General features: G+C 37.7%; 1 protein-coding gene across 44 annotated transcripts in view; it reads left to right on the top strand.

The window, feature by feature from the left end:
• The window catches only part of RIMS2 (regulating synaptic membrane exocytosis 2), a 436,647-nt gene that overhangs the window by 102,740 nt on the left and 308,230 nt on the right, over nt 1-25,677 (top strand). For all 44 annotated transcript variants that reach the window (XM_048938982.1, XM_048938984.1, XM_048938989.1 and 41 more), the window contains one exon: nt 14,440-14,750. In XM_048938982.1, coding sequence (XP_048794939.1) covers nt 14,440-14,750 — 311 coding nt within the window. The remainder of the gene's footprint in view (nt 1-14,439; nt 14,751-25,677) is intronic.

Genomic DNA, 25,677 nt, shown 5'->3' with positions numbered 1-25,677 from the left:
TGTCAGCTTTTACAAACTTAAATGGCAACAACTAGGGAAGGAAGGGATGGCTTTGTCAGAGAGAACCAGACTGCTGTCTTCATCTTCAGTGGAGTTAAATGTGGGGTGGGTCTCATCTAGAATTAGAAATGAAAACACATAAAGCAGAAAAATAGTGAAGATAAAACATTTTTTCATTAAAGACACCACTGTGACAGGATTTAATCTCAGTGAAAGCGCCTGTTTAACTGCTTTTCTTTCTGAAGCCTCAAACATTTAACTTTGCCCATTTAGACAGACTGGAGATAGATCAATATCTATCTCCATTGATACTGATACACTTTATTCTATAGTGTATGCTATAAAAATTCAGAGAGAAGCTGAAGCCACACAGAGGTGACACTAGGAAAATATCACAGAATCATAGACCTTTAAGATCATCTAGTTCCAGCCCGCCTACCAGTTTATCAGAGTGAACTGATAAGTGCACAGCCTACTTAGAAAGATTTCGTAATGAATTACATGCTTTTTGTTTGGCAAACTCATGTCATTTTTAAGGCACAGACGTGGTTTTCATGACTTATTTCTAGAAAACCTTTTATTCTTGGGAGAGTTTCAAGTCATGATGCATAGTTTTTCAGAACTAAATTGTCTTCATAAGCTTTGAGAAGTCTATTTATTAGTTTTGAGCTGCTGAAATCTTAGTGTGGATTCTGTGTCAAGAGATATTAGGGTAATAGGATCATGGAATCACCAAGGTTGGGAAAGACCTGTAAGATCATCCAATCCAACCATATACCTACCACCAGTATTTCCACATTAAACCGTGCTTTTCAGTACAACATTTCTTGAACACCTTTGGGGAAGGTGTCCTTCACCACTTCCCCTCCTAAGACAGCCCATTCCAGTGCCTGACCACTCTATCAGAGAAGAAATTTTTCCTAACCCATTCAGTTATTGGTATTCTTCAAGATGCTTTCCCATTCTCACTTGTTTGAATCCTTGTGCTTTGAGTTCTGAAGGGCATAAATATGAGCCTTTGCATTATGTTTTATACTGTCAGCTCTAATTTAAGCACTTCACATACATAGACTGTGTATGTGAAGAGATTTACCAACTCACCTACAAGTGGGAAGTTAAGCAGGAAGTGATCATTGAACTCTAGATACAATTATTTGAGTCAAATGCAAAGCAGTACTTACTTTAGAGAAGGTAGAATATCTTCTTAATAACATATTTTCAAATTCTACTGATTTATACTCTCAGCAAAAGGAAAACTTTCACCTAACTACCTTAACCTCCTGTTAGTGTTAATCGTAGCTGCATCTCACGTAGACACGTCTATGTCTTGAATTCTTACTATCTGTAGTATATACAGTATATAGTATATATATATGTAGTATATACTATCTTAATGAGGAACTCACTGTAGGTTTCTGAGAGCTGTGCTGTTGTGACTACATTGCTGTTAAAGTCTAGGCAGCAAGCTTACATTGAACTGGGGAATGTCAGTGTGGGGTTCAGTACAGCACTAACTGTGGGATAGGTTTCCTTTCAGTTTTGCCATTACCATTCTGTTACTTTTCATTCTACTTGGGACTTCCATTTTTATCAGATAATTTCAGTAGTGAGTAATGGCTTAGGGGAAGTAAATGCTTTAGTTTTGTTGACTTCAACTCAGTGACATATTTATACAGACCACAGGCTTTGTGTTCCTGTCATATTTTCACCCTTCTCAGCTACTTGTGGATGCTATGTCTTGCAGTAGGAAATAACTTGCAAACACTTTGTGCTAATGTCATGGTTCAGACATAGATTGATCTAGTCAACTCCGTGACAGCTAATCATCTTCAGGCTACGGATGTTAACTGATGAGTATGGTCGACACCTCTGTGCTGTAGGATCATTCAGTATTTTTGTCAATTGCTTTCTTAATGAAGCTGCTATGCAAGTACAGAACTTTGTTCAAAAAGCCACATAAATAACATCTAATTGAGACTTTCAGGTAATGAAAGTCAAATTGCTGTAAGATATTTGAACAGTTTTACCAGTGCCTTTGAGTGTAAGAATCTTTGTGAAATAAAACAGTGTAGGACTGCCACTTGGATGATTTCTATTACATGCCAAATCTGGTGGAACACAGTACATGCTTTGCCTAAATTAATACAAAAGCTTTTAAGGAAACCAAGCCAAAGTTCTAATATCTGTTCTTAAGAATAGTAAGAGAATATTATTTTCAGACATCTTGGGTTTGTGTGATACTGTGTTAGCATTAATAACTTTGCCATACATTGGTGGAAAACTGGTTATCATGTCCACTGTATTGCCTTTTTCAAGCCATTGCTGCCTATTTTTATTTTTCTACCAAAAATGTAACTCTCTTTCCTCCATCACAAAGTTTTAATGCATTAGCAACAGTTGCTCTAACAACACACTGCGAACTCTTTTCTGAGGAACTAATCAAAGAAATAGGCAAAAAGCAGTTGGACTGAAGAGTTCAAGGAATTCAGGTTTATGTGCAGAGATGAGTAGGTACTAGCATGTTGGTATCCAACCTGTTGACCTACCTAAGCTGCGCTGAGTGAAGAGGAATTGTCTTGGGCCACATATAAGATATATACTGTAGGTATTATATGTTAATAACAAAACCTTTTTTAACTAATGCATAAAAAAGAAAGCAACTAAAACATAATGGAGGAATATTTGACCTTATTTTTGTGAAACTAATGTATCAGTCTTGTTCAGCAGCAATGGTTGCAATTCTTCGTGAGTTTTCAAGGTTTTCATCAGAGATTTTTGATGAAATTTTACTCTCCCAGTGCTTCAGCCTTGAAAATAGTTGCTCACAAATGAACATACTGCCAAAAAGCGATGACAGGAATAAGAAGTGAAGCAAGGGGCATTTTTCTCTGGTAAGAGAAGTCTTAAAAATCTGGTAAAGAGCCACGATCAAATTTTTGAGTTGAATATCTGATTGCAGCTCTTTACAGTCCATTTGAAAATTTGCAGGCAGTGTATTTATGTCAACTGGAGATGGAGTTTCAAATATACCAAAGATTGATTTTTTTTTCTTTTTTTTTTTTTTTACAATCTTGGAACTCATACTCAATTTCCTTTATGGAAAACAAGGCCTGTGTATTTTTTGCTGTTCACAGGAGCGTGTTTAGCCAGTTACCAAAATGACATGAGGTGGGTTGAAATACTGTATCAGCAATAGCTGTGTGTTACTAATCAAGGGGCACAAGGGAGTGTAAGGTGTAATACGTGTGGATTTTGATTTGATTGAGTGTGTGTGGCAGGCATGAGAACTGAAGTCAGCACTGCACTGAGCCTTCCCCATGCCCTGCTTTCAGCGCAGGCAGTTCTGCTTGGTTATTGTTCAGTGATGGGAGTGTGCCCAGGACTGGGCTGGGCTGCTCCATGGGAAGAGCTGCTGCCATGATGGGGCAGAGGCAGCTGTGTGCAGCTGTGGGTTGCAGATGGACGTGCCTATATTAGCATATAGCAGTTATCTGGATCTGCTTTACAGACAATTAGATGATACAGTGCCATCTAGAATTAACTGGTAAACTGAAAGAATGAGGTTTAACTGAATAGTGATACAGAGGGAAAAATGATATGCAGCTCTTTAGTTTCTTAAGCTTTATTATTGGTGATGGTGTTTAATATTTTCACCAGTGTTCTTGACACAGAGAAAAAGGAGGCAGTAATTAAATACATCAGTGACACAAATTTGCATATCTATCTGTACATATGAGGAAAAGGGTAGCATATAATGAAGAACTGGATGATCTTGCAAACTCCATAAGGAAAAATCAGTGAGATTACTTAGCGCTAAGTGTAAATCAGGAATTTAATTTCTACTCTGAAAGGGAAGTCCCTTGTTGTAAATCATTGAAAACAGTATGCTTTCACACAGAAAACAGTCTAGGATGTTGTAAAAGCACACAGTGCTCTTCATGCCTGTATGCAGAGAGTAGCACTGTTGGGATGACTGTGAGAATGAATGTATGTGACTTAATGCTAAAGCCGCAGAAATATGGGCCAGGGACTCTTGTGTGGACCCAGTCCTGCTTGAGACTCCTGAAATCTGTTTTCCATAGCAGGGTACCTGTACCCAAGCTGCCTACTGGGAACACTTCTTGCTCCATGCTGTTTCCTTGCATTGTGTGCTGGCACTGTCTGGGAGATGCTGGTTAGTAAAAGCTGAGTGGTGCCAGGATACATAAGATCTAGTCAGCGCCTGGCCCTGTGACCTGGCTCTGTTTTGCTAGAAGAGGCATAGCCTGAAAGAGCTATATCTTTTTGATCCTTCAAAATAAAAGCAGAAAGGGGATGTGATTTGTCTCTTCAAAAATACCAGAAAAGAAACACACAAAAGACAAAGGAGCTACTTAAACTAAATGACAACAGTGGCATAAGAATAAATAGTGATAAACTAGCTTGAAATAAATGAACACGAAATTAAAAGATGTTCTTTCCATTATAGCTATAGGGTTTGGAAAAGCATTTTGACAGATTTTGGCCTCGTTATTTCTAGTTAATTTTAAGATGGAACTTTATTAAATTGTAAAGCTGCCTCAAGCAGCTGGCAAGTTGAATCAATGTGCAAGGTCCCTTTCAATCCAGTATTCTTATTAAATGAGCTTAAACTGTAGCTGAGAAGAGTGACAGCAAAAGTATGCTCAGTTTTCTTGCTTTCTTAAGGATGTAACAAATCTTTACACTTAGTAAAGGTGTAGCTTGGTCAGCTGTACATTCTTGATATGTTATGTAATTATGCAAGTTTTCATGGCTAAAGAAAGAGTTGTGGAAATACCTTATAAATTCTGTTCAATTGCAGCAGATTTATTTTGTGTGAAAAAAACCCACTACACTCGTGGCCCTAATGGTGTAATGTGTGGGCTTACAAATACAGTTTTGGAAGCAGTGCAGCTGTGTTTGCTGGGACATGACACTCTCTGGTGTGTAGTGTGTCTTAATGTCCTAGTCACACCTGGTTTCACATTAGCCATTTCCTAACTGGAAGCTTTGAAGTAGTTGTCTATATAGCTCTGTGCTGGAATTATGTGCGTATTTCCATTGAAGTTGATTAGAAATGCTTCAGTCTTGAGAGTGCCTATACCAAAATGAAGAAGGCAGATTAAAGCCTTTTCAGATCTTGAATAGTATCAGTTATTTTATATGTGAGCTGCTTATTTTTATGTAGCATACTTTAGGAAGAGAGAGACTAGTTATGAAATATTTTTGACTACATCAACTCACCTAAATTAGTGTTCCAAGAAACAATTTCTAGTCCTACCCTACACTTGAAAGGGTTTGTTACATTTTTTGAACATAAGTAGTTTGTTTTCCTAGTCAGTGTCCTATTCACTGATTGTACTCTTGGTCAAAAGGAAATTTATAACAATTGTTTTCAAAGGCACACATAAGCCATATGCCTACTTCATGCTGACTCAGTTGTTGGCTACTGTTACAACTTTTCATATGTAATATATTCACGAATTCACTACAAACTCATGATTGAATGTGTACTTTAATCTTCCTTTAAGTATATAACATCTGTGTGTGCAGATACAGGTATCCTTTAAAATACAGGTAAATATATTGGTCTTGCATTGTAAACTTTTCTACCTTTAAGTAGCATTGGAATCCATGAAGGTATTTAATGCATTTCTGGGGGATGTGTGTCCATGAGGCAAATGTTAATAGCAACATACATCATCGTGGATTATAGGGCCAATAAAAACTGAAGTTGGCCATACCGATTTTAACTTTATTACTCACTTGAAAGTGAAAAACAGTACCATAGCACAGACTAGTGGTGCATCAAAATGTTGGAAAAACAAAGGTTTTTTCTTAACTGTTTTATAATAGGCACAGACTCATGGATTATCTTGGTTCTTGTAAAATACTATATGGAATAAATGCATTCATTTCATGGAAGGAAATGATGTTTATGCATAGGATGAAGGCATCCTATGTATAGCTGAATAGATATATGGTAAGATATAACCTCTGTTTTCTACAGTACAGTAACAGATGAAGCTACTATTCATTGTCAGTAATGTTATTTATTAATTTATTTGTAGAGAATATGAAATCTTACAGATTCATTTTGCTTTGAAAGGGAAGCAATAAAATTGAATAAATCAAATAAAAACAAAAAAGTCCTTAAGGAAAATTTCACAGAAACATACTGACTACAGGGAGTTTTTGTTTTCTGTTAGAGTCAAATCAATTCTCTTAAAGCAGTTACCTGGGATTAACTTTTGTGTAGGAAGAGAGTTAGAAAAAACCTGTTGGAAGGGGCAATAGAATCATTCAGTTTGGAAGGGACCTTGTGAGTCATCTAGTCCAACCTTCTGCTCAAAATAGGATTGATACTGGAAAAGAAGAGATGCAGTTTTTAAGTTTTACAGAAGACATTATGCATGGAAGGAAAACAGAGGAAAAGCTAAAAAGGTTTACTTGAAAAAAACATAGAATGTGATCATGTGAAGTCCACATCTTTACATGATGATGACTTGTTTGTATGGTCACAACAGTGTAATGAAATTGAAATGTTTCTGCTTTGTTAAAATGTATCTACACCCTGCTGTTCACAGTGAATGAGCATGCATTAGATATGATCTTCTTCAAAACAACAAATTTAAAAATTTTACTAACTAAAAAAGGTGGATCTGTCATCTTAACTTGAACCACTAGTAGAATGTCCGTAGAGATGAGCCCTAAATCCTCCACTTACTATGAAAGCCCCTATGATTTACAGAAGTTTGAGTGCTGGCTGTTGATAGTACGTATTTTAAGTCTTGCACAGTTGTAAGCAATTGCTTAAATAAAAATAATAGTAAAATATTCAGAAGCCCGTGCTACCATTCAACAAGACCTGGACGGGCTGGAGAGTAGGGCAGGGAAGAGTCTGATGAGGTTTAACAAGAGGAAATTTAGAGTCTTGCACCTGGGGAGGAATAACCACATCCATCAGTACAGGTTAGGGCTGACCTGCTGGAGAGGAGCTTTGCAGAGAAGGACCTGGAGATCCTGATGGACGGCAGGTCAACAATGAGCCAGCAGTGTGCCCTGGTGGCAAAGGAGGCCAGTATCCTGGGATGTGCTAAAAAGAACGTGGCTGGAGTCTTGAGAGAGGTCATCCTCTCCCTCTGCTCTGCCCTGGTGGGGCCACATTTAGAGTACTATCTCCAGTTCTGGGCTCCCCAGTTTATAAAAGATGGGGATGTTATAGAAATAGTCCAGCAGAGGGCAACAAAGATGATAAAGGACCTGGAACATCTCCCGTGTGAGGAAAGGCTGAGTAATCTAGGTCTGTTCAGCCTGGGGAAAAGAAGACTGAGAGTGAATCTAATAAACATTTATAAGTATCTAAAGGGAGGTGGGAGGGAAACGGATGAGACCAGATTCTTCTTAGTGGTGCTTAGTGATAGGACAATGAGTAATGGCTGAAAAACATGTGAAGTTCCATACCAACATGCAGAAGAACTTTATGGTAAATGTGCTGGAACAGGTTGCACAGAGAGGTGGTGGAGTCTCCTTCTGTGGAGATACTCAAGACTTGTCTGGATGCCTACCTGTGCAACATACTGTAGGGAGCCTGCTTTTGCAGAGAGGTTGGACTCGGTGATCTCATGTGGTCCATTCCAACACCTGCAATTCTTTGATTCTGTGAAATTAAAAACTTTTAAGGAAACACCTTGTAGAAAAGAATATAACATATATCAGTAGTCTTAGCTGTAAGAGAGAATCAAGATTTCAGGCTGAGAAAAACATGAGTTGTTGTGTTTTAGAGCAAACATGAGGCATTTTTTGTAGTGTACAGAACCAAATAGATAGGATTTAATATTTTAGCTAACAGAAATCTTCTGTTCTAGTTAAAAGAACTTTGAACTCAAAATATCATGAAGAATAATAAAAAGTTTTATTTCTGATCAGGACAATTGCAGCCACAGAATGAAGACACCACTGGTTAGACTAACAGTTCTTAGGAAACACTTAATATTATATGTTAAACATACAGAATGGAGAAAGTTCAGCAGAACTTGGGATAAGAAGTAAGGAAGATACCAGTGTATCTTATAGTAAGGCCACATTAGCAAAAGACACATGCATGTGCTGTGTGATTGCAACTTCAGTGATTTTACAGAGGGAGCTGGCTCATGTTGCCAAGTGCCAGCACTGATTCAGCAGTGTCTATTCCAAATCAAAGCAGTGACTAATGGAGTAAGTGAAGCGTTTCTTCCTCAAAAAAACTTCTTTGGTACAGGATGGCTTCAAACATTGAAAATATTGCACTCCGCCATAATGTGATCAAGTTACTTGGTATATATGACAGACTGTTAAAAAAAATGAGTTAACTTTAGTATATTATTAAACGTAATTAGTTGCTTGATGCTGGGCCCAAACAAAGAATTTTCTTCAGTTTTCTTCCCCACTCCTTTCAATGCTATGATCTTGCTACCTTGGAGAATGTTTAAGGAATTGTACACATAATAATAATATATATATATATTTAAACAAAGTGATGGAAACTCAAAGGATGAACAGCTCACCTACAAGGACAGGCTAAAAGAGCTGGGGATGTTTGGCCAGAAGAAGAGAAGGCTGCAAGGTTTTCAGTATCTAAAGGGAAGCTACAAGAGAGAAAAGGACAGATTCTTTAGCACGGTGTGTTGTGATAGAACAAGGGGAAATGGCTTCAAGCTCAGAGAAGGTAGATTTAGATTAGAAATAGTGAAGAAGTCTTACACAGTGGATGGTGAAGCACAGGAACAGGTTGCCAGATATGTAGTGGATGCCCCATCCATGAAGACTGTCAAAGAGAGACTGGATCAGGTCCTGGGCAACCTGATCTAGCTGGTGGATGTCTCTGTTCGCTGCAGGGGAGTTGGACTAGATGATTTTTAACAGTGCCTTCCAACTCTAAGGATTCTGTGATTCTATGATTCTAAGAGAAGCTTTCTGAAAATCTCTGGCAACAGGCATAGCAGTTAATATTGCACTAATGCATTGCTGCTTGTGGCAAGGAAATGAATGCTGAAAGCAGGTAGTACTGTAATGACAAACTTTACTGTTCTCTATAAGCCTTATTACTTTGCACCTCCTGAATTACTTGCACACCTGTAATTCAAAGTACTGTTCTTAAGACTAATGAGAATTTAGGGTAATTGTTTCTTAAATTGTAGTATCTAAACTATCGTACTCAGGCTAATGAGTAATCAAATACACAGTGTCTTTTAATCTAATTTTAAATATAGTGAGTCTTATGTTTTATTCTCAGGAATTAGCATTGGGCCATCTGTAGTTTAATTATATGAGGAATAGTGAGTATTTTGTGAGGTAGCTGTCTTTTCACATAATTTATTAGATACTGTTAAAATGACTGTGGTACTGTATCATTTTTATTACACATAATTTCATTTAAAATGTCTTCAGATTTAATTTCTTCATAAATTTATTTTCCATTTAAATGAATTTATATAATAGGTTATGAAAAGTTTCAACTAATGAACAAATATATAATGGTTTTATTTAGGACAATATAAAGGAGTGATTTTTCTTGCCTTAATTATGTTTGCTACTGATTGTGGCTGATTATTTGTCTATTGCAGAGTTTGCTTTTGTGTACTTTCAGAATAAATAAACAACGCTAGTATTATATAATGAAAGCTTTTCAATGGTGTTGGTAGAAATTAGAGCACGTTATAGAATAATCTTGTGAGAAGTGGTCAAGGAATAAAAAAAAAACAACAAAATTTGCTCCTTCTCTGTATAGAATAATGTTTGTGAACTGAAAGCAGCTGGAAGATTTGAAATAAATCTGTCGAATCCAAACTTGGAATATATCTTCTCAAAAAGAAAGTTTTGTATCTAAGAAGAGGTATTTGTATGAAAAAAAAATATTAAGAGTTAATGTGAAAATGTCAGGATAGACATATTTTGTGTGATTATTTTTGCACCGGGAGAAATGTATTTGAAAAGAGATTCAGCAATTCTTATCCCAGGCACTAGGTGGTGGGTCAGCCTTTCGTATTGAAATGTGTGTCAGCATTGCAGGCGCTTCAGTCTCTAAAGTGTTACTTAATGTCTGTCTGTCAGAGCTGTTGAAGAGCACACTTTGCTCCATGTTTTCCTTTTAAAATTGGACCTGTTCTGGCATTGAGGATTGAGACTCTAAGATGCAACTTGTGCACAACAAGATGATGCTTGTGCACAAAAAGTGTTTGTGATTTAGACTTCTGAGTTCTTCAGAGTGGTGGTGGAGTACTGGAAATGGGTGTAGCAGGCAGAGCACCTGCTTCAGCATGCAAAGTTTGTGAGGAAAGGATAAACCTTTTTTAAATTGCTGTTTCAGAGGCTTTTGTGGTTCTCCCTTGCAGAACTGTCAAATGTGAGCTTTAGCACAAGATCCACTCATGGAGCTTCCTTTCTTGCTGCGCATCTGGCCCAGCCACACAAAACTCCATCTGGGCCTTGTTCAGGGCAAGATGTCACTGCAGGCCTGGGAGCTGCTGTGGGGCAACTGCCTCAGTGAGTCCTGCTGGCGGAAGGAGAATTCCCACACAGCAGGTGCCACCTTGTTCTCTCTGCTCCTACTGACATAGTTGAGAGGCCTGCCCTGTAAATTACTGGTGTTCCTTACATGGCGGAAATACTCCTACGCTCTCGGATAGAATGGAGAAGTTTGTTGCCAGTGGTGCAGAATTGAAATTTCATAGTGCGCATTGACAATACATACATTTCTGAGCTTGACGATTGCCATTTTGCTTGTTCTTTGTAATTATTTGAAGCTAAAACTGTATCTGCCTGGGTCAACAGCACAGAAGTGTGCATCAGTGTGCAGAAGAGTGAGAAGCAAGTGAGAAAGCTCAGCATCATAAAGCAGCAGGATCAGAGTAAGCTTTGTGCCTGTGTGCATCCAGCAGCACACCCTGCTCTGCATGTTGCTGCAGCACTGTCCCAGAGATGTGCAGAAGAGAGTTGTCTCATCAGGTTCAGAGTGGGAGCAGGCTCCCAAAACAGCCCAGGCCCATTGTGCAACATGAGACACCACTCTGCACCAGAGGGCTTCAGAGAGTGTCATTAGTGCAAGCCAAGCAGCAGAATGCAATGTTGCGGAGATGTGTTGGGTAGACTGGGACAGGGACATCTCTGCCTACAGCTGGTTTGGGAAGAAGTGGGTTAGGCATTGACACAGGCTGTTCAGGGAGGTGGTGGAGTCACCATCCCTGGAGGTGTTTAAGGAAAGGCTAGATGTATTACTCAGGGACATGGTCTAGTGGGCAATACTGGTGGTAGATGGACAGTTGGACTAGATGATCTTAGAGGTCTTTTCCAAATAAAGCAATGTTACATTTATTTTTTTTTTCCCGATATGAATGCCTTAAGTAAAGTTTCATTTTTGAAAATGTTCATTATGTTTCATGAAGTGCTTTCAACTTAAGTGCTCCTGTTATTTCCTGTAGGTCTGACCAAATTACTTCAGTATTCTGTAAGAAATATTGAATGGTGGAAACAGCAAGAGCCAGTTTGACTTCAGTAGGGCTGGCATATAACATAGTGTCTTTCATAAAGTCCACTGACAATCAATGAAAAATAGCTTCCAGGCTTTAAAGATGAACATTAAAGTATCAGATATCTTAAGCAAAGTTACCTGCAATAATGACATGTACAACCAAGATAGGCAGTAGCTTTTACATAGCCTGGGCTTGTTTGAACTTTTCTCATAAAACATTTGCTTGTTTCATGCTGGTCTCATGGCCCCAGCAATTGCATTGCTCTGCTCTGACATACATCATCAGCTACCCAGATTGGTAGCAGCTGAGATTTATATTGGAGCGGGTCACTACATTTTGTGTGTCCTAGGGAAGATCAGAAGGACTCTTGTGATTCTTTTAGAAGAAGAGCTATTAAATTCTGTTCATTCAGAAAGACGTATCATTTTGTTGAGTACAGGATGATAATACTGGTCATCTTAGAGTGTGTTGTCCTGGGAGAAAATGTGACTGACAAATGAGGACGTGGTTGCTTAAGTGTTTAGACTGTGGTGTTTAGTTTTTGTAACATTTCAATATCTACTAATAGAAGGAAATTAATAAAATTTTGGGGGGATTTTGACAGGTAGTGATTGAAGTTGTAATATATTTTTATATTTTGGATCAGGTCCTTTCATTACACTAGTACATAGATGGAAACTTTACAGTTTATTTCAACAGTGAGAAAAACATGCATAAATGCCAAAGGCTTTTACTTGTAACTTATTAAAGAGGGCAAAAATGCTTCTGTCTTCAGTGTGGAAGATTAACTTTGGAGATTTTGTCTTCTTCCTAATTAGCAATTCACAAAAGTAAAATAGACCTGCTCTGACATTATATTTGACTGATGGCCAGGCCTGAAGCATGCATGGTATTGACCTTCAAGGCAAATCTAGACCACTTCAGACAACCAGCTGCTCAGGGAGCCTTGATATTTTTACCCTGTCAGTGCTTAGATAACTTGTTCTGCTTCATTGAAATAAGCTGACTTGAGTTCTCAAAAGTGGAGTATCAGAGCTATAAAAGAGAGATACTTGCCAGGATGGGGCATATTGCCACCATTACACTAGCAAGTACACTGCTCCTAGCATAGCAGATTGGGATGAGGAAATCAGTGAATTTGAGTAAGAGCTCTCACCAAAAACATTTTTGATGAGTCTTGACAAGACAGCGTGGCCCAAATTTTCTATTAATTAACTTACTGGAGAATGAAAGTAAGATACAGCTTACAGATTCTGAACCCTTTCGTGGTGGGCAGAACCAGATGTATTATGGAGCAGAAGCTAAATTTTCAATGTAATTCAACCATCTAGCATTTAAAAGAATAATAAAGAGCATTAAATTAAGCCACTGAAAGTCCTTTTGTGAGCATTTGAAAAAGAAACAGTTCAGTATTGGCTTAGAACTGGAGAAATGATAACTACATTGAGGGCTGAGTGTAGACATTGAAGGAATATGTAGTAAAAGTAAGACAAAAAATAAATAAAGAAGAGTCAAGAATAAAGAAAAATGGAAATTAAGGAGTGAAGTGCTAAACTGATCAATGGCTCCATGTCTGGATGGAGATCAGTGATGAGTGGTGTCCCTGAGGGGTCTGTACTGGGACTTAGGCTCTTTCTTATCTTTATCAGTGAAATCGACAGTGGGATCAAGTGCATCCTCAGCAAGCTTTAGATGACAGCAGGCTGTGTGGTGTAGTCAGTGTGCTTGAGGGACAGGGTGCCATCCAGAGCAACCTGGACAGGCTTGAGCAGTGGGCTTAGGTGAACCTCATGAGGTTCAACAGAGCTAAGGGCAAGGTCTTACACCAAGGTCGTGGCAACCTCCACTATCAGACATTCAAGATCTGGCTGGACCAGGCTCTGAGCAACCTGATCTCACTGTAGGTGTCCACTGCAGGGATGTTGGACTAGATGACCTTTAAAAGTCCCTTCCAACACAAATGATTCTGTGATTCTAAAAATGAGATGAATTAATTTTACGTGTATATAATCAAAACTTTAAGATAATATCATAACCAATCTTAATATGCCATTAAATTAATAAGTTGCCTATTACATTTTATTCATTGCATCGTGATATATTTTATTGTAATGTAAGAATTAAATGTGAAATTGACTTAAAAAGTAATTGGCATTGTCAGTTATATGCACTGTCATGTGTCTAAGGTGAGCACTGCAAATGAATTTTAGAATATTAAAAATCTCATTACTGTCTCACAACTAGGTCGTTAGAATCATTTTAATAACTTAAAGCGTACAGTGGAAGCTAATTCTTAGCTATGGAGAGACTCAGCACTGTATATACTGTGTTATTTTATTTATAAAATTGTTTTAATTTACAGCAGCTTAGAAAATAAAGTCAATCTTGAAATCAGCTGATTCATATAAATATAAAAAGCAGACTGCAGCAGAACATTTGGAGGATTAAAAAATTACTTGTTACAAACAAGCAGAGGATTTATTCCAAAGTGTTTTACTCTGAGTTAATAAGAAAGTAGCTTAATAAATAAGAAAAATGTTTAATGAATTTTTTATCCCTCCCTTTTTTTCTGCTATCTTCAAACGTTGGACTTTATTTTCAAATTTCACATTTACTGCCATTGAAATGCCAGTGGGTAGATGCTTTTTTTATATATGTCTCGTTCTCTGGCATTCTCTTGCATTGTAGCAACAAAGCAAAGATAGTATAAAAGGTTTTTTTTTGTACGTTTATATGTATATTTAAAACAATTTCTTCAAACATTGTACGGACATTGTGCTGTAGATAAGCTATTGTAATTATAATGAAGTTAGAAAAGGATTATTTATACCTTTGGAAATGACAGTAATCTGTTGATGTAAGTTTGAAGAAAATTTTTCTACAGTATTTGCAAGCTAACCAGATTTTCCATTTAAATATGTCTGAACAGGTAATGTGGGTATGTAACTTGTGCCGAAAACAACAAGAAATCCTCACAAAATCAGGAGCCTGGTTCTATAACAGTGGATCAAACGCACCACAGAAGCCTGACCAAGAAGGTATTAGAGGTCTGCGGAACGAGGAGGCACCTCAAGAGAAAAAAGCAAAGCTCCAAGAGCATTTGCAGTACCAAGGACCCCCAGGTGACATATCCACACAAGTTTTGGACAAAAACAGATCTCAAGGACTCACCAGGCAAGACTCGATTAAGAATGGTTCTGGAGCAAAGCATCAAATAACAAGTGACACAACATCAGACAGGTAAGAAAGTATTTAATACTTACACTGAAAAGATCTGTTGAATTTATGCTACGAATTTAATTTTTTCTTTTTGAGCTTTATCTTATCCTGTATACTATGAAATAGATAAGGGGTTTATTGAAACAACCCTCACAAGAAGCAGCTGAGGAGCCGCTTACTGTGTTCAAATGGTCACAGACAATGTGTGTTCTTCACTTATAAGAAGAATTTATGGAAAATAACAGTTGCAGTGTGACAGAACTTGTCCATGTGCTTGGAGATTTGTTGAATCATAGAGGTGGTGCTGTACCTGAGTGTTTTTGGCTGCTCACTTGGTAACAGAATGTTTGTAATCTAAAACAAGGCTCATGTTAGTAGATGATGGTGAGAACTTTGTGTGATGATTTGAGTCTTTTCATGGTTCCTCAATTTCTTGTTGAGTTCTTGTCATTAGAATAAGGTGGCTTTTTTCGCTTGTTTATCTTAGTGTTACTCAGCAGTGGTTGAAACTATGGCTCTTTTAACACTGATGTATTGGGACCCAAACTTGCCAGGAGATGGAGATAGAATTTCCCTCCCTCTTTCTTAATGCGATTATGCGAAAAGTCACTCTGAGGCTCTCAAGCTCTGCAACTGCACTTTACTGGAACACAAAAGTAAAAACTGTTTAATTAAATAAATTTAATTTCCTTCTAAACAAGATAGAATAGGAATTGAAAAATGCTAGGGAGGGAAAGAAGAGAGTTTGCTCATCTGTTTCCATGGAAATGATATCCTCTCTCTCCAGAGGCCTCCACCTGCCTTGGTATTTGGCAGCAAGAGCAGCATCGTCTGGCAGCCTTCCTCTTCCTGCCTAGCTGTAACCTTTTCAACAATATTTATACCCTAAGCTTGAAACAAGTTAGATAGTTATATTATCTTTTACAGCCAATATAATTAAAATCATTTTCCCCTCACCTCTTGAATTCTACCATATTTTATTTCCTATTTTTAAACCTTATCTGAAGACAAATTGATTGTAATTAATCTAAACCTTTTTTGTTTCACTTACTCTGCCTATTGCCCTTTGCTCTGATTTCAGCTGATGGATCCATTTAGTGGCTCCAAGTGCTCCTCCTTTATATGCATGATCTCCATGAAAATTCGGTACTAGACCTGGCAGCTTAACTTCATGCTAAGAAGTGTCTTTTTTTTTTTTCCTATTTTTTTTTTTCTTTCTCCTTAATTCTGCAATTTTGCCGGGGAAATTGAATGATAAAGGCATGATACAAACCAACTAACAGCTTTCTTATTAATCTTGTCAATAACAACTGAAAATATTTTTATATTCTGTGCATCCAGAGATGGAAACGTAGAGATACAAAGATATAATTCAGATACATACTATGCATTTACTCTAACCAGAGTATGATAAATATGATAAACATGGACACTATAATGTTTAACAGGAGAAGAATTTGGATTTCATGCCTGAAGCCAGAATCATTCTGCTGGTCATTATCACCACTGCTGAACAGAGTGCTCTATCTGAGCACTTTCTATTTTATTTAGTTACTAATACTAGTGTTCCCTAACTAACATGTACAAGCATGCTTAGAGTATATTTATATGTATTACTTGCTCTTGAAGGTTAAAGGGTCTTCAGAATAATTTTCTAGCCTCATATACCTCATGTTACCTTTGGTGGAGATGTCGAAAAAGATGCCCAGTCATCAAAGGCTGATTGGTCCGATGGGCTGTAAAAGGGAAACATTAGCACCTCTGAGAGAGACTATCCTAGAATTCAAACATAAGGATAGGCCATCTATTCAACCTATGTATGCTTTGACCCAGTGATATTCTCATCAGTAGTTCTGGGAAGGCTTACAATTTCACTGCATTCAGTGGCTGTTAAGGGGTGAACATAAATATATGATGATCTTTATTATTGATCAAGTTAAGAAAACTCATGTTTTTAATTTGAAACTTACAGTTGCCATCAAGAAATTATATTCAACTTTATTCCTAAAGTCTTACAGACTGTGAGCCTTAGGTTCTGAATGCTTCATGTTATGTATTTATTTTAACATTAAGTGAAAGAACCAGAAAGTAAAAAATATGTTATATGGGAGACTGTCATGACAGGCTTTTTAAAATTCTTAAGTCCATGAAGAAATCTGGCTACTCTAATATGATAGGTCATTCCTCTGGGGAAATTAAATCCATGAGAATAATGTGGCAGAATTAAAATGATAACAGGGAAACTGCCAAAAAGCAAGAAGTGTTTAGCAGTGTTTTATTTTTTTTTTTTTTCCTGTTTACGTTGCAAATAACAGGAGGTAGAAAGTAAGAACAATATTGTCTCTATTTTATTTATGCCCCAGGCACGTGAGATATTGCACCAAAAGTAATTTCAAGAGTTTAAAAAACAGTAAACCACTTACAATAAACAATAAAAATAAACAATAAACAATAAAAAACAATAAAAAAAAGCACCACCAGCTACTCATTTCCTGCTGGTGGGATGGGGAAGAGAATGTGAAGGGTAATAGCAAGAGAACTTGTGGGTTAAGTTAAGGACAGTTCAATAGGTAAACAAAAGCTGTGTGTGCAAGAAGAGCAAAAGGAGTAATTCATTCATTGTTCCCCATCGGCATGCAGATGTTCAGCTGTTTCCAGGAGAGCAGGGCCCCAGTTACACGTAATTGTTACTTTGGAAGATGAATGTTCCTACTTCTTCCATACCCCCACCTTTTTTTTCCCCCTGCTAAGCATGATGTCATATGGTATGAGATATCCTTTTTTACCAGTTTGGGTCAGCTCCCTTGATTGTGTCCCCTCTAGGCTTCTTCTGTCCTTCCCCTTCCTCCTCGCTAGCTGGGCAGTGTGAGAAACAGAAAAGTCCTTAGTGTTGTGCAAGTGCTGCTCAGCAACAGCTAAAACAGCAATGTGTTATCAGTGCTATTCTGGGCACAAATCCAAAATACATCACCATATGAGCTATTATGAAAAAAATTATTCCAGCCAAAACCAGTACAGTTGGTTATCTGGAGAGAACTTCGTCACGGAGTAAAAGGCACTGTTCATTCTCAGAATCACAGAATGGCCAGGGTTGGAAGGGATGTCAAGGATCATGAATCTCCAACCCCCCTGCCACATGCAGGGCCACCAACCTCCCCATTTAATACTAGACCAGGCTGCCCAGGGCCCCATCCAATCTGGCCTTGAACACCTCCAGGGATGGGGCATCCACAACCTCTCTGGGCAGCCTGTTCCAGCACCTCACCACTCTCTCTGTAAAGAATTTCCCCCTGACATCCAACCTAAATCTTCCCTCCCTCAACTTAAAACCATTTCCCCTTGTCCTGCTGTTATCTACGCTTTCAAAGAGTTGATTCCCTTCCCGTTTGTAGGCTCCCTTTAGGTACTGAAAGGCTGCAATGAGGTCACCCCGCAGCCTTCTTTTCTCCAGGCTGAACAAGCCCAGCTCCCTCAGCTCGTCTTCGTAGGGGAGATGCTCCAGTCCCCTTATCATCTTTGTGGCCCTCCTCTGGACCCTCTCCAACAGCTTCCTGTCTTTTTAGTACTGGGGGCTCCAGACCTGGACACAGTACTCCAGCTGGGGCCTTACAAGAGCAGAGTAGAGGGGGACAATCACCTCCCTGTCCCTGCTGGCCACCCCTCTTCTGATGGAATCTCAGAATCTCAGGAATGTCAAACCATTTCTATCATTCCTTTTGCTTTTTAGTATTGAGTAGTACTCATAGATTTTTGTCCTGTTTTCTTTACTAGTATTATGCTTTATTAAAATAATATTAATTGTTTGAACTGCTAGTCTGACTGTTCTCTGGATGTTGCAACTGTTCTGTTTACAATTGATAGATCCTAAACTGCTCACACACATAGATACTTGAATGTAGATCCTCTTTGATTGATCTGGAATTTGTTGCCTTAAAGAAAGCTGGAATGATTTCAGATTGCACATTCTCCAAGGATGTTTTTCTTATATTGGATGTACTGCAGAGGAAGAGAGAAGTCATAAACGATTCAGCAGCAGGTTGTACTTCACGCCCGCAGAACAGTTTTTCGTTATTAAATTTTTTTCTACACCATATCCAGTATTTATAATCTACCTTACAGTGTTTTTACTGCTTTCTATGCAGTGAATCTATGGAGAAGGCAGTGGCAGCAGGCACAGTGTTAATTTACTTACTTAGTTATATCATATTTGATGTTGTTTGAGGTGACACTGGCATAATTTGAATTGCATGGAGATTTTATGCTAAGGGCGGTTAAGAAGTAACCGTATGTGCTGGTTTTCATAGGCTTAATCTTGTGAGCTGAGTTTGGATTCTGATGTAGTACAATGCTGGACTCTGAAAACTACCAAATGATGTGAATCAAAGAAATGCAAAATATTACTCCATATAATCCACAGACTCAGAAGTTCCGTTCTGAGGTCTGCTGTGCACAGATGGTGCATTTATGGCTGTATGCACTGCAGTTCTTTGATTTGTGTGATCCAATTTCACATTAATTCTGGATTACACAAAAAGGCCCTTTTAATTTCATTTTAAGTGAAAGCATTCATGTACTCTATTGTCCTCAAGACCTATACTACCTATCATTCATTAAGTTTGGTTTCCTTTATAGCAAAAGAATGGTCTGAAAAGACATATTCTTCTTTCAGTCATTTTGTAGCATGCTATCAGTCAGTGAAATGGCTGATTTCATTTCTCTGCTTAAGCCAAAGCAAGTGTTTGTAACGTCCTATTAAACTGTGTATAACATCCTGTTAATAAAAGCTGGGGAACAGGAAATGTTAATGCTGATCTAAAGCTTTTTATTGTGTCATTCTCTTTGTCTGAACTGTTAGATCTTCAGGTGACGTCAATATATTTGAGCTGCACAATAATTTTTTATTTTTGCCCTTGGTAAAATGAGTTTTAATGCTATTTTAGTCATTTTTCAGATCTGACATCAGTGGTTTACATCTTAAATCTTTTGTGACATTCTAGACATGTTGCTTCATACATGAACCTCTTTTGTATATATCTAGCTATTCACAATCCTTTGATAGCTCTCTTGAAGTTGGAAACAAACCGTACATCTTCCTACTGCAAGGTTAGGATAATGCAACTCTTTCTCATCTCCTGTATTTTTTTCATTCGTTCCATTACTGAACGATAAGATCTCCTCAAAAATATTTTTTTATGCAAAAAATTTTGAAAATGTTGAAAGAAAATTTGTTTGCATGTTTCATGAGTCAGTTTATTTTTCTGCTTCTATCAGAGCCATATAAAAACAAGAGAGTTGGTTCCTGGTATATGCAAGGTCATGATTTAGTGCAAGACTTGTGAATGAAGCTGCCTGAACCCTCTTCAGATTAACTGTAAGGATATGAGATGAAATCATAAAAAACAGAATGAAAACAACAAATTGAGAGAGTGAGCAGCTGCAGAGTTGCACAACAGCAGCATCCATTTTCCAGGCCAGCAGGCAGATAAAATATATCCTTCTTCCCTCCTTTTTCCTTCTCCTTTCAAAAATACACACTTGTTTTGAGGTTTCATTTTCTATTTTCTCAATTGTTTCTTCTCAAAAAAGAAAAAATACAGTGTTTTCCACTAACGGTAATGGGTTGAGAAGTATGTTTTATTCTGAGAGAGAACTACAAACAAGATTGTTGAGACCACTTGGATTTTGAGATGCAGGTTTTCTGAATATATATTTTTAGTGGAATATATACACGTGTGTCTGACATACGGGATTTTTTTCCTATTGCATTACCAGTGGCAGTGAAATGGAAATGATCCAGTGTCCCTTCGCTTCCGTTCTTGGAGAGAGTGCCAGGATGAGCTGGCAGCCTAGAGTCTGTCACTTGGGACTGCAATTTGGGATGCCAAGGTGTGAACAGAGAGAAAAAAGAGACCAAAATGAGAGGGAGGAAGAAGAGAGAGGAAGAATCGGGCATAAGCTAGCTAAGAAACTGCAAAGGGCAGCAGACATTAAATAATGAAAATTCATGTACATCTCTTTCATGTGCCTTTTACAAATAGCTCTTCACTAATTACTGAATTATGAGTGGTTGATGCTGAGAACATGAATGACATTAGGTTATTGCAATTTAAAACGTGACAGTGTAATGTTCAGTCGGCTACATTTCTTTTAATCAGACTGAAAAACAGCCATTTCCTGATGGTCGCAGTTTTTTTTCTGCCACCTGAACACTTAGGATACAGCACTGTAAAGCAGCCTCTGATTTTGATTGTTTCTGAGTACTGAGTAACTGTAGAGCCCAGGTGACTTAAAAAAATTTGTTCAATCTTTACTCAGGGCCGTGGAAATCAAGAATATTTGGTAAAGTCTTTTACAGTGGGGGTAGTGAGGCTGGAACAGCTTACCCAGTGATGTAGTTGATGTGCTGTTCTTGGGGGCTCTGAGCCTCCTCTTCTCCAGACTGAACAATCCCAGCTCCCTCAGCCGCTCCTCATAAGTCCTGTGCTCCAGGTCCTTCACAGCTCTGTTGCCCTTCTCTGAACACGCTCCAGGGCCTCAATGCCTTTCTTGAAGTGAGGGACCTTTTCTCTTATAACCTCCCTCTTGAGGGTGAGGGAGGAGTTTGGTACTGTCCTTACTGCCTGCATGCAGAGTTTGTGTAAGAAGTTCCTGAAGAGTATTGACATTATTAGTTAATATCCTGGCCTACATATAGCAGGTGTGCTATGTTTCTACCTGTTATTACTGCAATGGGCTTTAGCATCTACATGCTCCCCTAGCTAGCACTGGAAAAGAGGGGCATCTTTTGTCTCTCACCATTACCTTTGCAGAACTGTCCTTCATCAGAAAACTGAAACTGTACAGTTCTGTTCATCTCAGAACCTTGGTTTTGTGGGTTTCCCACTAACATAACTAGTTTCAATGCTAGTAAAACATTCAAGGCATGTGCAGCAGCACTGTGACTGCTGTGTGTTTTTTGAGACTTAATCCTTGTTCTTGCTCTCCCTCCTCTCTGTTTTCCCTCCCCTTTTCCAATTTTCTTTTCTCTAACATATCAAGACAGCCACTGAGTTGTGGTGAACTGTTTCTGATGTTGCTGTATTAAATATATATATAGAAAACTTTTTTTTCTTAAACACTAGCCTTGTTTCTGTAGAGTCTGTACTGAGTTGCAAGAGCACTCATGAGCCGCTTAGCAATGGGATGTGCACTTTGGTATTCTTTTCTCAGGGAAAGCTTATTTGTTTGGTGAAGAGAAAAAAGAAAGAGGAAAGTTCCTTAACTGTAGCAAGTCAAGCCTACCTTAATCAACAGTTTGCTGATTTTCTTTTCACCATTAAAGAGTGTGGTAATTAAGTACATAACAGAGAAAGAATTCCATTTTAAAAATATGAACTCAACTGTAACCATTCTCTCAATTTTCTGTTGATTTCAAGGATTTTCATCTTTACAATTTCACAAAGTGTAGAGTAACTTTAGAAAAATAATTCCATTGTAACATGATGTTTGTTTTGCTTTTGTTATTATTTTTTTCTTAATTTTGTGTATTTGTTGCACTGAAGTCTAGCACTACCTCTCTTGACTTTTCTCACTCATGGTGAATGAGCTTAGAGAAGTCTTGATATCCGTGCTGATCCTTGGTATCTTTGAAGTGGATTTTGGCCTTCCTTTGCATTATTATCTGTACATTATAGCTATGTCTTTAACGGTGCTAGAAGACTATGCATAATCTGATATATAAGCACAGGTCTCCGCTGCATCAGAATATTGAACACTTTTATTAAATGTTAACATCAGCTAACAGTTACAGAATTAAAGGCAGTTTTGGTTTTAGCTACACTGATCCTAAAAGAAAGCAATATCAGAAAAAAATCAGGGTAATAGTATTTCTAATTTTTGATTAATGAAGCTGGTACCTTTTGGGGTTGAGCATATCTTTTCAAACTGCTGTTTTGTTGACCTTGCCCAAACATGAGTGTCTGAGCTCGCTGTGTGTACATAATCCTTAGTTGTGCTGTGCTCTTTCCTTTGGAATCTAATTTCTCTTTAGCAATGTAAATAACAGATATTGTTTGAATTTCATCTTTAAAAAAATGGTGTGTAAAGGTGAATTAGTTACATCTGTGCAGTGCAACTGAGTGAAAAGGCTAATATTTAATAAAATACTCTGCACACTTAAGTTTGTCACTTCTGGTGGCTCAGTGGCTCTGGAATCTGCAGGAGTGCATTCAGTGAATGATCTTTTCTTGTCTTACTTTTTGCCATGGCTGTATGGGCTGAATTAAAGTGAAAAACGAGAATGAGTAATTGTTACTGGCACTATTTCTTTGGCTCTTTCTTTGTGCCTCCAGAAGACACAAATAATAAAGCAATCACTTCAGTAGCACAATGTAAAAGATAAATTTACAGGTAAATGGCAAGATTAATAGTTTTAGTAAATATAAACCTATTTGATTGTCACATTTGAGGAAAAAAAAGCAACAGCTGAAAAGTGAATATAGCATAATAAGACTAGAGTAGCTGTGTTTTCAGAATTAAATATTATGTCATTAAAAGCTACTATTATTTTGTTTTCTGCCTTGTCTTTAGCATGATTATTCTGTGTCTGTTTCTGCCCCTTCTTCAAGCCATATCCTTGTTTGTCTCTTTGTTCACTCTGGAGCACTGTGTTTTTAAATTATTTGTTCGTTTTCTTCATCTCTTTCTCACTGGTCTGAGTTCTTAACCAAACTGGCTAGACATCAGAAGTGGTACACTTCTGGTATTCCTTTGCTGAAAGACGAATCTTCTTTTCTCTGATCTAGTTATTTTCCTTACCCCTAGCTCTAGCTCACCTCTCTTCCTCAATTGCCAGAAATTCTTAAGTCTTTTTCCAGATCTGTGGTCATGTAAGTGAATAAACCCTCCCAGACTTTGAGAATCCTTCATTTTATGCCTTTATGTGAAAACAAACCTCGCTGTTGTCAACTAACTTGAAGGAACTATTCCCATTGTAATTAAGCAGTTACCCGTACCAGCAAATTGGTGCAGTGCAATATCATTTCGAGTTCAGTAGAAAATGCAGATCATCTGAGGTCAGTAATTTTCAACTGAAAAGTGCAGTTTTAAGTTGCAAGGTAATACCAGCGTGTGATATGCAGTGGGTTGTGTTTATGTGCCTTAATACTTAGAATATGCTCTGACATCCCCGCACTGTGCAGCTCTGTGCCCTGCGGCCATGTGCTGCTGTTTCAGAAGGTGACATCAGAAAGTACCCGTTTCTGCAGGACTGGGCTCCCAAGAGGTGTTACTGGGGAGCTCAGGATTTTGTTCGTACAGTAAAAGCAGGTTTAAGTTGCTCCAGTTTTCCCAATTTCTGGTTCAGTGTTCTGTCAGCTGATTCTATGTGCTTGACTGGGTCCCTATATGTAGTTTATCTGCCGAATAAGTTTTTGTTATGCAGTTTGCAATAGTATAAAACATAAACTTTCTACAGAAAACCCATGTTCTTGGGCAAAAAGAAAACAGCAGGAACGGCCCAGCCCTTATAGTAGTATTTTGATAGAATGCTTTACATTTTAGCTGCAAGTTTTTTTTTGTTTTGTTTTGTTTTTTTTTTGTAATGACTTAGCAAAAATCTGTGGTTGAACTTTAAGTGAAAGACTTCCACAGTGCTTCATTTCAATAAAAAAGAAAAGAGTCACTGAAGCTGATGAGATTTAACTGGAATGCATCTGAATTTCTCTGTAGTGCCAAATAAAGTGGAAAGCTTAAGCAAGTCATTAGATTCCAAATCAGCACACAAAACTTTTTTTTTTTTTTCCCCCAGAAGTAGAATAATTGTAATTAAACCTTTTTGACTCTGGCATCAAATCCTGGGCTGTAAAAAATGGGCCTTCCTTAGTTGTGTCTTCATGCTTCAGTTAGAACTGTGAGAAATATTCTAAGCTAGAAGAGGAATCACAATTAATTTAATAACCTCAACTCTTGAATTTCAACGAGTCAGCAAGTCAGCGGTTAATTCAACCATTTCACCTCCTCATGATTCTGAGATAATTGCTTTTTTTTTTTTTTCCTGAAATGGACCTCTAATTATTTATCTTTCTGAATCATTCCTTAAGAGGAAATAGCATGAAAAAGAACTCTTGAAACGAAACAAATTTAACTTGAGTTTTCAGTTTTTAAAAACAAGATGTATTTTTGGGTGATTCCCATGTTATGTTCAAGTAAACGTGTTGATTTCATTTAGAAAATATATGCGAAGATTTGAAGAACGGAGTTGAATCCTTGAATAAAGGAGAATTAAGTAAAGAAAAAGCAATTCAAGAGTTACTTGGCAGGATTTCTTTGATGCAGAGATTCTTTTGCAAATGAGAATATCATTTGTAAAGCCTCTGAGAGTCAGAGTGAGAAGGAAGAAAGGAATATGTCAGTGAAAGAATGGAAAAAAGGAGGAATATCTTGTAGATGATGCTCTTAAAACAGCTGATGGAGATTTGGATATTGAGGCCAGTGCTAGCAGCATCTCAACATTTTCTCCTCGACAAAATTGATTTGGATGATGATGGGCTACTTTGCCGTACAGTCTGATGCACTGGAATATATGGTGACAGTTCATTCTTACACACTTCTTAATCCTCTTCCAAGTAATTAAGGGCATTTGTAAGTGTTGAAAGCCTGCAACACATTTTTAGTTATTCACAGAAGCTGTCAGATCAAAGTTAATCTTGGGGAAGCTGAATAAACCAGGAGATGTCCCTCAAGACAAGCATTTTAGATTTTGTTCTCTATGTGGCATGTGGGTTATTCTATTGGAAATATTTTTACTCTGTGAAAATGAGATTTATTTGGAAATTTGTACCATAGCGATCACCAAGTATTATGAAGCTTAATAGTTATGAAAACAATAAATTATAAAATTAATTTACACTCTCCCAAAAGCTTTTAGTGTAATGGCCAGCACTACCACTACTCCTCTAGCATAAAACTC

This window comes from Lagopus muta, chromosome 3 (assembly GCF_023343835.1).
Source record: "Lagopus muta isolate bLagMut1 chromosome 3, bLagMut1 primary, whole genome shotgun sequence".
Lineage (NCBI taxonomy): Eukaryota > Metazoa > Chordata > Aves > Galliformes > Phasianidae > Lagopus > Lagopus muta.
This window is presented reverse-complemented; position numbering and strand designations above follow the sequence as displayed.